Genomic DNA, 17222 nt, shown 5'->3' with positions numbered 1-17222 from the left:
TAGCATATAAAGTCAATGTATTGCTACAAGCTAGGTTTTAACGGCTAATCATACAGCGGCACAGTGGGTTGTAATTTTCATAAAAATGTTGCCATCTAGTGGCAAGTCTGCCAAGCACGTAATTTACAGTATGGTGCCTCCTTACCTTTTCCCATAATCCATCACAGGGCAGTAATGTAAGCAGCATCACACTGGGAATGACTTAAAGCCAAGTTCATAGCTTCATGGAGCGGAGTGTCTGGAGGAAATACACACAAAGATAGAGAGAAAAACCAACCCCACAGAGAGCCGAGAGCAAAAGAGAAATATTACACTAATACACAAATGAGTAAAAGGAAAAAAGACAGAAAAGGATTACAAAAATACAGGGCAAGTGGGTCTTCCCATTTCAGATAGGTAACACCCTGTGATACAGCTTTTTAAATGGCAGGTGTAGAAACAGAAAATCAGCTGGACAACAGGGAGAGTATTAGCCATTAGCATTACCATTATCTGTCATTAACTATATATGTAAAGGGGGACCGTAAGAGGAGGCCTGTGCTGTGGGGTGAAGGGGGGCAGCAGGAAGGGGCCTGTGCTGTGGGGTGAAGGGGGACAGCAGAAAGAGGCCTGTGCTGTGGGGTGAAGGGGGGCAGCAGGAAGGGGCCGGTGCTGTGGGGTGAAGGGGGACAGCAGGAAGGGGCCTGTGCTGTGGGGTGAAGGGGGGCAGCAGAAAGGGGCCTGTGCTGTGCGGACAGAAACATGGACAGACGTTTTACTATGATTCGCTGCTGCTATATTTTTTTTCTTAACTGATTACAAAAAACTAACTCATGATTCTATTTGCTAGAGTGTTTTATACATCTACATAGAACACTAAGTTTCGCTGATCTTGTTCACCAACATGCTTGATTTTAAGTGTCAATTTCTTCAACAAGCAATGGCCTTTGACTGTAGAAGCAACATGCTCAGGTGGTGCAACTGGTTTGTGTCAATTGGTGTAACCAGTATTTTTCAGAAAAATATAATATATAGGAAAAATAATGTGGAATAAAATACTGTATAATTCTCGATGAAATACAATTCTCAAATTTTTACATAGTTGGTCAAAGATTATTTAGAAAACAGATGTTTAGTAGTCTCCAGCATTATGGTTGGAAAGAGAAACAGATAAACAGCAGAGAGAGCAGAAATGCTTGTCTTTATGAGAATCTGCCATTGAAGATTTCTCGGTATCAGCTACTATATTATACTGGAATTTAACTTCCAATTTGCACTTAATTCCTGTGTATTTTGAATGGTCTTTATACAAATTGTGTGTACTTGGATTAAAGTTTATTTGCATTAGTTTGTGATGTGAGTTTTATGTTTACATCTTGTTGATGTTCGACATCTTACATTTAATACACTTGTATTGTTTTACACTGAAATTTTAATTCCTGACAAATGTGTTGCTGCACCTAAAAGGTATACACTTTTTATAACATTGGAATTGTAATTCTGGTTAATTCTGAAGATGTTTTTACCAAGTTGCTGGCACACAATAATTTATTATTTTAATAAGTAAAAAATAAAAATAAATGAAAAACAATAATTCAGCGTATACATGTCTTTGTATTTGCTACATTATCTTACAAGTATGTAGGCCTGACATTTCCCTAAACATAATAGAACAAGTTCAGTCTCCTCCCCACAGTGAGACATACAACTTATTAAACACTGGTTTCGGATTGATACTCGGGATCGACCGATACCCAAAACCTAGGTATTAGTATCGGAACTGAAAAAGTCAGATCAGTACATCCCTAACATACACACAAAAAAAGTGAGCATCAGGAAGATTGTACGGTTTCATAAAAGCAGCAGAAGAGGAAACACACAGATTTAATATGAATGCTTTTGATGAGTGCAAATAGACCGATTGCGAAAAATGTAGAATACTATGCAAGATTCATGTCAGTCAATTACATTCTTTTATAAGGATGTTATCACACATTTGGTTCTGATATATTGAATAATTCAACTGTAACATCTAAATGTGAAGGCGATCATTCAAACACCCACAATATGAATGACAGAGTATTATGCATTCTGGAGTGGATTTATTTTAGAACAAATTTCAACCCAACCCCAAATTCTGAAATTTTGACAAATCAACAAACATCACAATGACTTCTTTCAAACAAGAATGTTTTAACTAACAAAAGTAAAACTAATACAGTCGCCATTGTAATAGCAACATCAAACCTCACTGCCTCTTTCAACTTATCCGTTGCATTAAACACTGGAAGCTTAGGAATATAACATTAAGTATTAAAAAAAAAACAAGGATGTGTCAGCAGTTATCTGAATGCAAACATTTTGTAAGACTGTTTGGTTCCTCAAAGAACAAAGCAGTAAACCATGTTTCAGACGCGACTGCCTCAATACTCTCGCCCAAAATGTTCATTCACTTTGGAGGTGGAGATGTAGACCACAAGGTGCACAAGGAAGAATTGTGAGTGCTCCCTCATCCACACCAGGTCCAGCATGACCTTGCCGTCCATTTCCTGGTGTTTGATGTAGAAGTTCTCTCCATCCAAGTCATAGGACACAGAGCCCTTGTCAGACAGGGTCATGGTCACAGGTACACTGACGCACCAGAAGGGATGCTGGGCCTCATCAAGAACAGTCAAATTCATCATGCAGCAGTTCTACCAATTAAACGCAAGAGAAAAACACCGTAAGCGAAAACATACAGTATACATATATGAATCATATTACAGAAACACATTTCTCTGTGTTAAACGTGCTGCTATGTTGCATCTCGTGAAGAGATGATGTGTCACTGTCTTGCATTCAGATACATTTTAAAAAATATATATTTTTTCCGTTTCAGAAAGGGAGGAGAATGAGAGTACCAGTGGGTTTGCATAGAGCAGGGGTGACCAATCCTATCCACAGAGGGCCAGTGTATATGTGGATTTTTGGGGTAACCTTTAGGTCACCTGTTCAAACCCAGGTGTGAGGACTATTCAGCCAATCAGTCCTCTAATTAGTAATCCAATTAGAGAGTTGCAGTTAAAACCCACATACACAACGGCCCTTTCAGAGTAAGACTGCCCACCCTTGGCAAAGAGGATTACCTCGATACTGCCACTCAGAAAGTCAGACTTCCATGGCAGGATGAATTTCCCGGAGAGGGCAGATTGCTGGGATAGATTCTTCCTGCTGATAGCCGTCAGCTTTATGAAGCCGTTTCGGATCTGGTCTGGGGCAGGGAGTTTGTGAAATGCAAAGGTCAGTGCAGTGCTGCCCCTGCATCGTGCTGATCGGTGAGGGGGTCTGTGTAACACTGCACCCACACCTGAGCATACAGCGCTGGGGCAGAGACCTCTGCTGGCTCGGCTGTGCCCCCCTCCCCACCAAGTACACACTGGGCAACAGCGGTCACCAACCTTCTCAACAGTGTAAGCTACTTTTACGCAGAAAATAATCCAGGGATTTGGTATGGTCTCTTTTGCCAAATTTGGGAGAGGGGGGGGGGGGGTGTGTGTAGAAAGTGTCATAACCAGTTGGCGAACGCTGCTGTAAGCGATTTGGCGCCATCTACTGTTACATTACCGGCTATTTTATACATTGAACTTACAAAATCAAGCATGCTTTACAAGACTTTCACACACTATATTTCATAATCCAGATGTCACTAACATAGAGCAAACAGGTCTAAAGGTAATGATTAGAGGTACACAGATCCATACCTATTAGATGGATCAAGTATCAGCCATGTGTGACCGATTCATGTCAGATATTTATTTAGTTTAGCTCCTATTTATTGTTAAATCGACTTGCAGTTACGTGGCACCTACTTCTTGTGTTTTTGTGGCATTCCAACTGAACGCTAATGCTGCCACTCAGTATTTTTGGGTGTAAGCGAAATGACTTCTACCTGCTGTGAAGTCATGTGCATACCCTGTGCAGTCAGAGGAATACAAGAACATCACATAAGAGGCTGAGGATAGCAAATGCAACTTGCATGCTTGCAAAGCAAACAAACAAACATGCCTGCAAACTAAGTATTTTTTGCTTGAAACAAGAACTAGTAGCACAGTGATTTGCAGTCTTCGTAAAAAAAAAAAAAAAAAAAGTTTTAAGAGGTGGAAGTAAAAAGCAGAAAATCCCACTAAAAGCACACGCAACTGTGCGAGACAACATGAGCAATACGAAAAACCAATGATTTGGGAGTTGCTAGCTTGGGCTGTTCTGCACACTTGCTACTGCTTGTGATAGACAAGAGGCTGCTATTGCAACGAAGTTTAAGTCACACTGTTGCCTGTAGGAGAAACACTGTGGGGCATTTTTTATGCAGTCGCCACTTGTGTATCTTTGCTTGGAAGATTCAAATTGAACTGCAAATAACTCAAACACTTAATACAAGATGTTCAAATGAGGTGGAACAGTACGTTATGCATGTTTCTAGTAGCCTAATCAAAGATTTTTTGGCATATATTTTCATTTGTATTTACTAGTTCAAAAAAAAACAAAAAACAAAGTATAAATATTTATATAATTATACACCTCTGGAAAAATTAAGAGACCACAGTAACATTTTGTTTCATTTCTCAATTTATGGGTATGCTTCTGCATAAAATATACATTTTTTGTAAATTCCAACCTGGGTCTGAAGGGCTTCTTACCTTGCTTTATGGACTTCAGTCCTGCTTCTAGGAGCCTGAACTGTCCTAGCAGTGCACTTCGTACCACTTAAGGTTTCCCAGTCTTTTTGAAGGTCACCTGATGTCATGCTCCAATTCATGAGGCAATGTAGGATAAGTTGACCGTCATCTCTGGCATTATAAAGACGCTCCTGCCCTCTACCTGGCTGGTTTCTGGTCGTTCCCAGTGTCTCCTGCTTCACCTTATTCTTGGGTACTGTAGTATTAAAAATTTTGAACCTGGAAGCAACCTACTGTTCAGCGTAGCCTTCTGCCAGCAGAACCCGGATTAAATGCAGATTTTTTTATGAACTAGAGTGGTCTCTTAATTTTGTCCTGAGCTGTTCATGTTTATTATATTAAAATATTAGCGTAAAAAGAGCTCTTGCACCGGAATATGCATCAGTATCAGCAGTGTATCAGAACTGGATAGGAACTGAAAAAAAATGTGTAAAATCAGCCTAGCAATGGTGTACAGGGCAACTTTTGGAGCAATGTTGCCGGGCAATTGCCCAGCAGGTGAGACAAGGGGTAACTCATCTGGATGTGAAAGATCGAGAAAAGTTGGCCACTGCTGTTCAGAGTTTTTCCAAATAGAAATTTGTTGCTTAATATCAATAGCTATGATCCTGAGGCCATATATACTTCCGAGCGATTCCCAAATCTGCAGCACTGAATCAAAGTCTAATCATTAGGGCTAAACAATTTATCAATTTCAAATCAAAATTATGATTTCAAACAATGCAATTTAGCAAATGCTTTATATAGCATGTCTCACCCAGGATTTAAAGCTCTTGTGAGAATATTTTTACAAATTAATGCTGTTCTCCTTGTGTGACAGTTATGCTCACCAATTAGAAGTGAGCCAAGGCGACTGTGTATATGCCCACAAACAAACACGTGAAACCCCAGGAAAACATTACATTTGCGGTGCAAAAAATATATATATTGATTCCACTGTTGAGCTATAAGCAAACTACCTACATATGTCATGGTCAGATTGTTTACAGAAAGGTCCTATTATTTATGGAATTTAGCACACCCATGCTGAGATTTTCACACTTATTTTAATTTCATAATCCAGGTTCATAGTTGTAACATTACTTCTGAAAATATGAGCAAATATGAAGTTGCAAATCTGTGACTTTGAAAATAAAAGTATGCAAAACTTTTTTGTAAACAAGGACTTTGCTGCACGGGTGTATAAAACTAAAATGCAAGCACAAATCTCTACACGGGGGTACAATACTAAATTACTAGCATGAAAATCTGTTTTACACAACCACGGAATTCTGTCATCATAATCACTTCATAATTATTAGTGGTGCATGCAATGTTAGCTGTCTGATCCGTATTGTTTTTTTTTCCCTTTCAGGAATTGTTTTAATATTATTACTGTACTTAGGTTAAACACAGTCACAGCTTATGTGATGTGTTTGGTTTGAATTTTTTATTTTTTATTTTTTTTTTTAAATTAGCAGAAAACAAATACATGTTAGGAGCACTTCACCTGTCCAAGTTCTCATCCTTGGACTAGAATATAGACCAGTTTATATTTTGATGTTCTCAAATATCATATGCTACATCATATGTTCTAAATCTACTGTATTACACACTGAATACTGAACCGAAGCTTTACTTTTAAGAATGATATAGCAATTCAAATCGTAATTGCAATATCTGACAGAAAAATCGCAATTAAATATTTTCCCTAAATCGCTCAGCCCTACTAATCAGCCTCTCCAGAACAAATGTACGGTGAGCAAATCCATCTATACTGAGAGGAAACCTTGATCTTGCTGCCTTCTCATTCTAGGCTATGGTCATTTCTCTGGCCCTGTACAACCAAACCACTCAGAAGGACAGGTAAATTAACACAGGCTCTCTGTTCTAGAGTATGGTCCAGTACAGAAATGGATCATAGTGCCCTGTAAGCGAACAGGGGCTAACAAGCCATAATGAGAATACTTCATAATTTGTTTTGATGTATTGTGTTAATTTAAGGCAAAGATCGTCATTAAAATACAATGCACGAAGAATGGGCCTAATTGCAGAAACTGAAATCTACTAGAAGCTGTTACCTGAAAAGAGCAAATCAGGTTAAGCCAACTACAATGGCCCAATGGCCTAAATTTAACGTCACGCTTTTCGTTTCACAAATCCAAGAAGAATCAGAAAGGATCTGCTCTATATAAAATATACCTCTTTTACAGCTGAATTATAATTTTTTTTCTCAACAATACATTTAATAAGTAATGATTCTTAAACTTGACTTGGCATTTTGGCATTACCCTCACAGGTGCTGAATCACTTAACTGAATAAGAGCAGCGATTAATTTAGGCATTTCAGTTTGATTACATTTTGAAAACCTTCATTTCATTACCATTTTTCAGTTATGACAGCCTTTTCAGAACACACCCAATTTCCTCCAGTATACCATAAACTCACTAATACAGCGGCTGGGAAATTCATGCTCTGGACTACTGGATGTCACACACTTAATATAAGAGTCACGGAAAGACCAGGCACCCAATCGGCTTCCTCTTCATTTACCTTTCCTGCAGGAGAGCTGAGGGAAATGCCCCGACATGATGATTTTCATCGTGTTGTGAAGAGATATGTGCAGAGAGTATCCATGGAGACCATATTCGGGGTCCACATCATCAAAGGGCAGTCTGTCATCTGGTGCCACATAGGGGCTTAAATCAGAATGAAAAGCATTCAGAGACAGATAAAGAAACAGAGGCATATCGGCACACAAACATCCATTAGTTTAATGATTTCTGAACAATTTCACAAAGGGCACACCCATACTATATATGATATATTACATATTTGTGTGGATTGATATGTAAATCTGTATGTCACATACACCCCGCACCCGCAAAGAAACAACGTGCACCAAAGCAGGATTTAGAAAATACATTAAGATGTATCTTTCTACAAACACGCTAATGCAAACGTAAGTACAAATGCAGTAACTGAAGGACAGGATGATTTAACAATAACAGATACTATGTTTTGCTCTCAGAATGTGACTGCACTTGCTGTAAATATCATCAATAGGCACATCCATTTTAATGATAAAATATTTCCAGAAAATGAGGACACACAGATACATACAGACTGTTTAGTGTTTGTGTGTTTAGGTCAGCACGCTGCCCTCTGCTGGTAGTAATAAAGGGTGACAGTGTAAGCCCACCATATTGACGTCCCCAGCAGACTTCTCTCTACCAGCCTGTGGAAGTGGAGGTTCACCATGATGAATACTATGGACCAATGGCTCTAAAAGATACACAAAGTCTTCATTAAAGGAAACATGGAGCCAGCCTTTTATGCCAGTTTTTGGCAATTTGAATACAAGACAAAGCACAATTAAAATAGAACTGAATTCACACAAATTCATATAGAGTGTAGGTGCAGCTGTACCAATATAGCTTAACATTTCAATATGAATTGCATATAAGCATACACAGCATATACTGTATCGCAGTAATATAATGTCATTGTTTGGAATTACAGAATGTAACATTTTAAGTGTCACCTTTAAAAATATGTTATAATAAAAAAATTTATTTAATTGTTGTGCTCTCTATGGTGAAAGAGCACTTCATACAGTGCTTGAAATTAAATTCCTCTTGTCATTCCAATTCAACATCTTGTGGAATGTGGCCAATTCAATTCAAAATTCCAATTTATGGATGGAATGGGCCACAATTCTTAAATTCTGAAGTTTGTACAACCCTGGTCCTAATTACACCAAAATCTGGGGTCTCATTTATCAACTGTGCGTATGAAGGGTTTGTGCATGAAAATGTGAGATTTTTACATATATATTGTATTTATCATATGCATTTCTTCCTGTGCATTCCAATGTGTGTTTATTTACAAATGATCCAGACCATACATAAGCACTAACCCCTAGTGGTAGAGAAGCGTAACTTAAGCAAACAGACTGGCACAGGATATGCACAGACTCACACTTAAATATCAGCCTTGATAGACAAATCTATTTTTGATTGCGCAAAGCACGTGCAGTCAGGTCATGCTAATGACAAGAAATAGTTCCAGAAGCATATAAAAGTACATGTCCAAAAATAATATATCAGTCACTAAATACATGCTTTACAAGACAACTGACATGTCTGGCACAATTAATTTTCCGCAACATTCACTTGTTCCACTACTGCAGTGTACGACGCACTAATTACTGGCTGCAGCCAGCTAAACACAACCAGAAAAATCTCGTACCTATTTCTGGTGGCCTCTTCCATGGGTGAGGGAGCAGCACAGTCAGTGCCACCACCTGGAATGACTCCCCCTATGATGGCACCTATTTTACCACCCAGAGGTGACACTGACGTGGTGCTAGGGCCACCCCTGTGGCACGGACACTGGATCTATGGGCTGCGACCCTTTTTTGGTGGCCATTTTCAGATCAGACACCTCTACCGCTGTTCTCATTACAGGTGACAACATTAACTGCATGTGTCACCTGTCCCCATGCTGGGTCATTCACTTTGACGGGCCACTGGTAAGGTTGCCAAACAATACCCATTTTAAATTATTATTATTATTATTATTATTATTTTTTTTTTTATTACGTCTAGCAAAACTTCCACTGAATTCTCGGTGAAGTTCTGTTTTTTCACCCTCCCGGCACATTTTTCTTTTTCTTGTTTTTTTTTAAGTTACAAAATAAAACAACTGTATAGTGCAAAAAATATTACAAACAGTAATAAGGATATACAGCCAAACCCCAGGCTGAGAATGTCCGACGAACAGACAACTCGTACTTACGAACGTACTGCCATAAAGCCTTTATAAAGACATAAAAAAAAATTGGGTTAAATACAATGGTTCATAATAACGAACACACGCGCTACTTTGTCATACTAGCGAAAACATTTTACGGCTTCGGTGGTTCGTTTTTCCGAGGCACAGTACAGTCCCATATGTAGGTACTTTTATAATTATGGTATAATTATTATTGTTTACCATTATTTTTCTGACTTTCCTACAAATTCAACGAAGAGACAGACTAAGGGAACGGATCTCGTTCATAACCTGGACACTGCCTGTACGTCTCTTCGATGGTTTCAGTTTCTGCAACATGTTCTCCTATTGTGCGATTTGACGCATTGTGTGGAAGTTATATGGCCATTTATGATTCATTGAGGGTGTTTGTGTAGATCAGCCTTGCCATGCACGCGCAGTTACATTTAGAATGCGCAACACTTAGTGTTCTCATCGTATGACGGTTTGTACGTACAACAGGAAAGTACCAATTCGCCTGTGTATAGCGGCAATTTGTATGCACGCATTTAGGAAGCATTCTACAAACATTTTGATAAATGAGACCCCTGGAGTTAAAGGCAAGCACTGCACAGGCAGAAGCTTTCAGGAATATCCCAATTGATTTCCAAATGAATGGAACTGTAATTTTGGCCTGCACTTCTGGGTCGTATCGGTCATTAATAAAGCACCTCGTGCCCATTCCCCGCATCATCTTATCCCGCCGTACCCTCCATACTGCGATAACGAGTCCCGGCTGCAGGTGAAGCAGCTTGACCAGTTGGTCGGAACCGAAGTACTGGCCAGTCCTCCGGATCGTGTCTCCATCCAGCTTAAAGATGAGGGAGCGCCAGCCGGGTCTGGGCAGACAGGCAGAGCAAGTCGAGCCCGTTCATGGACTCACTGGCAGCAGGTTTATTATTACTGCAGCACCATGTGCTCATCTGCAGCAGAACGTCAGGCAGCTTCATACACAGATACATTACTTTGAAATGCAATGAATTTATTCTGCAGCAGCAGACACAAAGTGAGAAAACCTGGCCATCTGTGGAAAATACTGCCCTGGCGCATGGTGGGTGGTATGGTCTGTGACACTGATAAATGTCAGACAGAGCCTTGTCCTGGCACAGAGGAGTTAGTCTGTAGAAACCCTCTTCAGAGTTAAATATCTGATGCACACACATGATTTTCCAGTCTGTATACTATTAATCTAGGTCCCCAACCCATCCTCTTGGCAACTATGAGCGTGTGAACAGGCATGTGCTTGGCCTGGTATATAAGGGACTGGATGTATTTGCTCAACAACATTGTCCTCTGTAAACTAACCCACATCAGATACTTGTTTTTTGTCCTCCCTCCCACAAGATGGCCAGATATCCAGGGTTATATGAAGAGGTACATCAGTCCTTATGGAGCCATGCAATTCAACACAACCCATTATAGATCTACCAGTGAAAAATCTGTTTGGAGAATACAATGTAGGGAACAATTTCTTATGTTTCAGTCTAAGCAAAATACAAGAAAGGCAAAAAGGTCAACCATATGGAAACTCAATTCAAGTGAAATGTAGCAATTTTATTGACTCTAGAAAGCTGTCACTTCTGGTTGATGGAGTTGAGATTTTTGGTTAATTCAAAACTTCAAGTTCAAGGCAAAATTACAACCCTACAAAATGGTTAAACTCAAGTCCCTCTGCAGGCAAAACCAGATGTCAAAGTAAAGCCAAAAATCAATACCCGTCGCAAATTTTTATAGTAGAAAATGATGGGGTGGTAATAATTCTGGTATATTGCTCTAGCAGGTCACTCATATCAGACACAAAGCTTGTCCGCTGATGGTACTTGAGGGAAACTGGTTAAGCAACTATCCCTCTCAGTCACGGCACTCTGACGTACCTGTTCACGCCAGAGACAATCAGAGGCATCCGGCGCACACCATGCAGCTGCAGTGAGGAGATCTTGTACAAGTAGGGGAAGCTGCCTTTGGTCCAACAGAGTGTAACCCCAGAGTCGGAGAAGTAGGCGTGGGACTGTTCGAGAGTGGTTTCTCTCCCGTGTTTATCTGTCATGGTGATCTCCCACGAGACGTTCAGGCTCCTGAAAGAGGCAAAAACACCACCACAAAACAAAAAAAAATAAAATAAATAAACCACCGTGTTAGACATGTTAGGGGACAAGCAGAGAACATGGTAACCTGGGACAGAGGAAAGGCAGAGCACTCCATAACACTGCAATTAACACGTTAGACATGTCAGGGGAGGTCTCAAAGGACAGGAAAGAAAGGAGCACATGGCGACCCAGGGGAGAGGCGAGGCAGGGCCTTCGATAACACCTCAATTAACGCGTGTTTCAATGTCGGGTGAGGTCTCAAAGGACAGCTGGAGCATGTGGAAACCCAGGACGGACGCATATACAACACAGAGTATATTGTATATGTAAAAATGTATACCTAGCACAGTTCCTACAGTCTTTACATGATGGTAAACAGAAAGCCTCCTGAGTCTTATGAGATCTGTACAAAAAACAAAGACAGACATACACCAGGGGCGAGCCGCTGACCTGAGCACCTGCACGGTGTCCCTGGACAGCCCTGTGTAAGGGTCCAGTCTCCTCAGCTGCAGCTTCCAGCGCTCCTCGCTGTATCCAGACATCTTCCTGAAGTACACATTCCTCCAGTAGCCCTGCCCCCTCTCATGTATGCAGGCAGAATTCATCCTCTCCGTCACTTCCTCTGCTTTTTTGGGCTTCCATGCCTTCTTTTCAAATTCACGCAAGTACATCCTGTGCCACATATAGCTGCAAGGAAGAAATCCAGTGTCAATCGAGGGGTGCGGAGCACATCATACGCTTGCTCTCACTCAAAGCTGGATGGGCCATCGGACATACCAACAGGTTTGTGGGTCAGGAAATTGTATCATGTAGGACCTGAGGCTGTATATAGTGGGCCAGTCTGGGCAAAAGTCCACTGCTGATTTTTAATTTCTGTGCAGCCCGGCTGTCAGTATACAATGGCGAGGAAATTAAGGATGGACTGTATTAAAAGATCTATTAACACTGTTATAAATTATTTATAACATCCTTCTTCAGTTTCTGGGCAGATGCTGTAGCACCCAAGCAGTTTGTTAGTGTCATGATTCATTATTAGCAGTTTTGCACATTGTGGTGTATTGATGCATTCTCAATAACTCGGAACTGGAAAATTTCCAGCCTCCTACTTTTTTTTAAAAGTAGAATAGAACAACTTGAATGTAATAGATTTGTAATGAAAATTTACACAAGTGGATGCTAATTTTGCTAGGGTTTCATGCTAACATAACATGGGGATTCTCGCAAACATACTAGCAGAATTGAGCACACGGTAAATCATGATGTACATTGTGAGAGCAGTAAATAAGCATCCTGTCGGTTTTATGTCAGTGTTGCTCCCCAAACCCAGCATCACCTTTACAGAGCCAACCCTTCTGCAGTGGAAAACCAAAGCGAGCTGAAACTGTGCTGTAACTAGTCTATTTGTGGTACAGCTTGGTTACAGGTCAGTTCCAATATGCCAATATAAAAGCGCAGACAAGCCAATTTTAATAGCGGTTCAGTGGGGTAGGCATGTGTGCCCATTCCCAGCAGGTTGTGGGTTCATTGCCTGTAGCCGACAGACCAATCATATCACTCCTGGGCCCTTAACCCAACCTGCTGCAGGGATGCTGCTGGACACTCGCTGGCTCTGATCGTTGCCTCTACATCACTTTGGTCAAAAGCATCTGCTAAATAAATGTAAATCAGGCAGCGAGCACTAATGCTTAACTAAACTGCTGTCCAGACAAAGCCTTCTGTGTTTGTTTATAAACGAACGTGGGCAAAAACTGCAAATAAATGATCAGGAAAAATTAAATGAATACTTACTTGCTGTTGGCCAGCTCGTAAAACGTCTTATTCACATGGCTAATGCAAAGCAGGGAGGCAGCATCGAGGTACAAAAGTACCTTTTGGAGAACTTCAGGAGGCATCCTGGTGAGGATAACATACAGCTTACCGAAATGGAGACTGACTAGGCCATATCTACAGCTTGGGAATGGCAGCTTAGACAGACAGATGCTTTATTAATCCCTGCAGGGATATACTTACACAGATGTTTAGCCTGTATATTTTACTTGTTCCAGTAATCAGGGCTCCTTTGGCCATCTGGCACAAGGGACATTTTCTGCCCATAATCATTAATGTACACATCACATACCTTGCAGAGTCAGTAACCTTACAGAGTAACGATTTTGTTGACTTGCAGAGCACAATCTTAACTTGCTTTAAATCTCAAACAGCACGTTTCACCTGCCTGTCGAGGTAGTTTTGGGTACACTGGACCTGGCTTTGGCAGGCAGCAGCTGCCTTGCCTTGATGCTTTGCAGTGCAATGTCCACGTCTCATAGGGGAACAGGGGCAAATCCAGTGCAATTCAGAGGAAACACAAAAATTGCGAGAAAAGTCACAATCTGATTCATTAATAGCACAGACAGACATTATAACAGATGTTCGCTGCACATTGTAAGGTTAATTTGATTGGGGCCAGGTTTTAAAGAGAATCTCCACTGTCATTTTCCTGACTGGGGGCTGACAGTTGGTTCAGCTGGTACATGACACCAGCAGCCAGGGCTGGCCCACCATATAGACGACATAGGCGATCGCCTAGGGTGCCAATTAATTAGGGGGCGCAGAAGAGCGAGTGAAAAGAAAAGTCAAAAGAAACACCGCTGGCTGCATTACGTGACATTATAATTATTTACACCAGCTTTAATATTTCACTACATTTCATGTGAAACAGAAGCGAATTAGCAGGTTTGCGGCCAGATACCAAGTGCTACTGAAATGGTTATAATAATGAACAGACAGAATTTCTTTTCTGCTGCTCTGGGGCCGTAGCCAGGGTATGAAAAATAGTGAGGTCCAGGATCCGGGGGTGGGTCTCATCAAAACATTATTTAAACATCTTTTGAAGGGGACAGTATATATTTTTGTAATTAATGAGTTACGCGAAACGTTAGTTATGTTAATGTTTTATACTCATAAAAAAATTACTGAGGTCCGGACCTCGGTGACCACGTAGCTACAGTACGGCCCTGCTCTGGAGGGAGGGGGCGCTCAGCAGAACCTCGCCTACGGTGCCAGCGGTACCTGGTCCTGTCGGACTCGGAGCCGGACGGGGCTTGCTGCAGCTTTTCGGTGGGGTCCTGTCTGGACTCAGACCCGGACCCGGCTTTCCTCAGCTTCTCGACGCCCTGCATGAAACTGGCCAAAGCGCGTCCGCGTCCCGTGGCCATGGCAACCTGCGGGTGTCACTGGAAACAGCACAGGGGCCACGGTGCGCGCACTGTGGGTTCGTTTGTATTCAGTAGGCCTTTAAATTCCGTAAACTTTCAAAATTGCTCTTATCTTACCGGTCAGAAAATGCTTCCCCCTCAAATTAAAAGTACCTTGTAGAAAAACTGAAAAAAGTCACTAGCACCGCAAACACGTATTACCACAGGTCAATTACTCCCTTCCCAATAAACTCACAGCTTCGGCGCCTCCTGCAGCCTGACTACGTTTTGGACGCTGCTGTCCGCGTGGGCTCAAACAGCGCAAGCCATTGCTCGGCGCTTTCCGCGTGATCTTAGTGCCGGTTCTCTTCTTTCAGACCCCGCAACTCACACTGCATGGCCACCTACAGCTGTCATGCATGAGTAAGGGGAGGACAACTTATACCCTGGCCACCCCCCTTCCCACCCCCTCCGATCTGTGAGCCAGTGTTGTCAATTTCGCAGTTTTGGACTAGATTTAGCAATTTTTCAGGCTACGGCAACTTTCGTTTTCACAGAAGCAACTAACAGCAGTTTAGCAACTAGCAGCAATTTATTTTGTAACTTTTAGCAACTTTTGACAAGTCAATAAAACGCTAATATGCGTGCAGTTTCCTTTATAAATGACACAGAGCGGTTTGTTTTCCTGTCATATACTCAGTCACAACACATGGTACGTCTGTGTCTACTTGGTTATTATGCATGTTAAGATGGATCAGTATTAATTAGCTAATCATTATGTAGGGTGACCTGATAATCCATATCAGGGAAGACACTCTGAGCTAGGACAGGATTTACAAACTACCATTTCAATTAAAAGGTCCTGGATTTCACTTAAGCACTGAGTTCTTGCTGTGTGCTGGCTAGTAACGTGTGTTCTCCTGTAATCATGCATGCATGTGTCACTAATGTTAATGTGAAACAGCTTTCAATCAAGGAAACAAACCAGTCAAAGTGCAAGAACGGCAAAAAGAACTAGCGAGAATTAACTCACACGAACAGGCGGGGAGACAAAAGTGGATACAGGCATTAGAACCAGGGCGCGACGAGTCATACTCTGCAGATTTTTTTTCCGTTCGGCAGCTTAGAAAAACGTAGAATCCAAAATAAATCCAAAAAACGAAATACAAATTAACATTTACTTTACTTTCACTTCTGTCTACGTAACAGTCTTGTTCCGTTCTTTTTTAAACCGGTGGAAACGCAGGCAGGTTCTCAAAAGGCACCAAGCCAGCACCAGCACCAGCACCAGGTCCATGTTGGTGCCCTCCCTGATGTGGATTATCTGGTAACCCTAGCTGATTGCTTATTAGCAAGCTAGCTTGCGTTACTGCTTTAACGTTTTTTGCTATTCAGCACATTACTTGCCCTCTGTTAGTTGTCTCTCACTTTGTGTGCTCCATGCATTTGTGAATTCTGGTATTAATTTTCAATTTGGTTTCAGAATTGGCAAAAGCCACTGACTGCCCTGTTTGAATTGAGTTTCTATTTCACATCATTAGGTCTATTTTAGGGGTATTTTACCCCCTAAAATGTTTTTAACCCCCAGATAAATTTGTATCTATTGGCTTAAGTCATAAATAGCTTTTTATATTACATATGTCTGCCATTGCCCCCCCCCCCCCTTGTGAAGACTCAGGCCCCCTATCCATTCATCTCTAACTATGCCCCTGGGTGGGGGTGCACTCAGGCAATTCACCAGACTATGGCTGTGTCTGAATACAATATAAAATATGGAAATTAATTGCTAATTTAGTAAATTAGAAATCATTTTAGATTGTCTAAATGAGGGATAAATTGATGTAATTGTAAATGCCCTGATCCATGCATTTTCTGCAACCAAAAAATAAACTGCAGGGTTATTGGGGCCTTAGACTTATCCTAGGATCAGGCAGTGAGTGGCCCCTTGGCTGGGATGTCAGTCCATCGTAGGTCATGTACTGAGAAGAACACGTGATGATACTGACACACTATTCAGATATGATCCTGCTTCCTAACAATCCTCATTTTCTAGCCTTGATGCCCGTCTCTGACACTTCCCATTAAACTGCATATTCAATTCTGGATATATGTGTGTTTTGCATATCATCATTACCAGAGACGTGACATAAGCCTAGCTGTTCTCCTGCCTGGTTGCTAACAGAGTCCATGTCGGAGGGTTGAGGATACAGCTGGTAGGATAAGAACTAGCAGGAAATAATAGCCACAGTGGCCTGACTCCTTCATGCCTGGGAGATGTTATCTACTAACTGGACTGGAAAAATAAAAATAAAGGACCAGAGATAAACACCACAGCACACAGTTTAATAGGTGAGGCCGTGATGTTGTGAAAGACACATGCGGTGCCTTCTGCTTGTTGAAGGGGATCTTTTGCTAACAGGCAGAGTACAGGCACAACCAGAGTGGGATATTTTTGGTATTGCCTCATGGA

The 17222-nt window shown here is 41.3% G+C and overlaps 1 protein-coding gene across 2 annotated transcripts; it reads right to left on the bottom strand.

Moving 5' to 3' along the window:
- Positions 1 to 2061: 2061 nt before the first annotated feature.
- Positions 2062 to 15914, bottom strand: fbxo15 (F-box protein 15). Of its 2 annotated transcripts, none has more exons than XM_023794403.2 (13): positions 15786 to 15914; positions 15009 to 15162; positions 14891 to 14926; positions 14628 to 14823; positions 13792 to 13878; positions 13365 to 13469; positions 12027 to 12263; positions 11364 to 11564; positions 10199 to 10328; positions 7877 to 7959; positions 7228 to 7373; positions 3105 to 3229; positions 2062 to 2672 (listed from the first exon to the last, which is right to left on the bottom strand). In XM_023794403.2, the coding sequence occupies exons 4-13, from the start codon at positions 14771 to 14773 to the stop codon at positions 2403 to 2405; spliced, it is 1530 nt and encodes a 509-aa protein (XP_023650171.2). In that variant the 5' UTR covers positions 14774 to 14823; positions 14891 to 14926; positions 15009 to 15162; positions 15786 to 15914; the 3' UTR covers positions 2062 to 2402. The 2 variants fall into 2 exon arrangements, with proteins under 2 accessions (XP_023650171.2, XP_023650170.2); XM_023794402.2 differs by having other exon boundaries at positions 14628 to 14791.
- Positions 15915 to 17222: the final 1308 nt, after the last annotated feature.

The sequence above is a fragment of the Paramormyrops kingsleyae genome, chromosome 15 (assembly GCF_048594095.1).
Source record: "Paramormyrops kingsleyae isolate MSU_618 chromosome 15, PKINGS_0.4, whole genome shotgun sequence".
NCBI classification, from domain to species: domain Eukaryota; kingdom Metazoa; phylum Chordata; class Actinopteri; order Osteoglossiformes; family Mormyridae; genus Paramormyrops; species Paramormyrops kingsleyae.
This window is presented reverse-complemented; position numbering and strand designations above follow the sequence as displayed.

What these genes read in the sequence shown, in the direction of transcription:
- fbxo15 (XM_023794403.2), bottom strand. Translation starts at nt 14,773, where the DNA reads ATGGCCACGGGACGCGGACGCGCTTTGGCCAGTTTCATGCAGGGCGTC. An exon ending in TCCGAGTCCGACAGGACCAG is followed by an intron (nt 13,879 to 14,627) that starts GTACCGCTGGCA and finishes TTCCCCTATGAG; the next exon opens with ACGTGGACATTGCACTGCAA. An exon ending in ACCCAAAACTACCTCGACAG is followed by an intron (nt 13,470 to 13,791) that starts GCAGGTGAAACG and finishes TATCCTCACCAG; the next exon opens with GATGCCTCCTGAAGTTCTCC.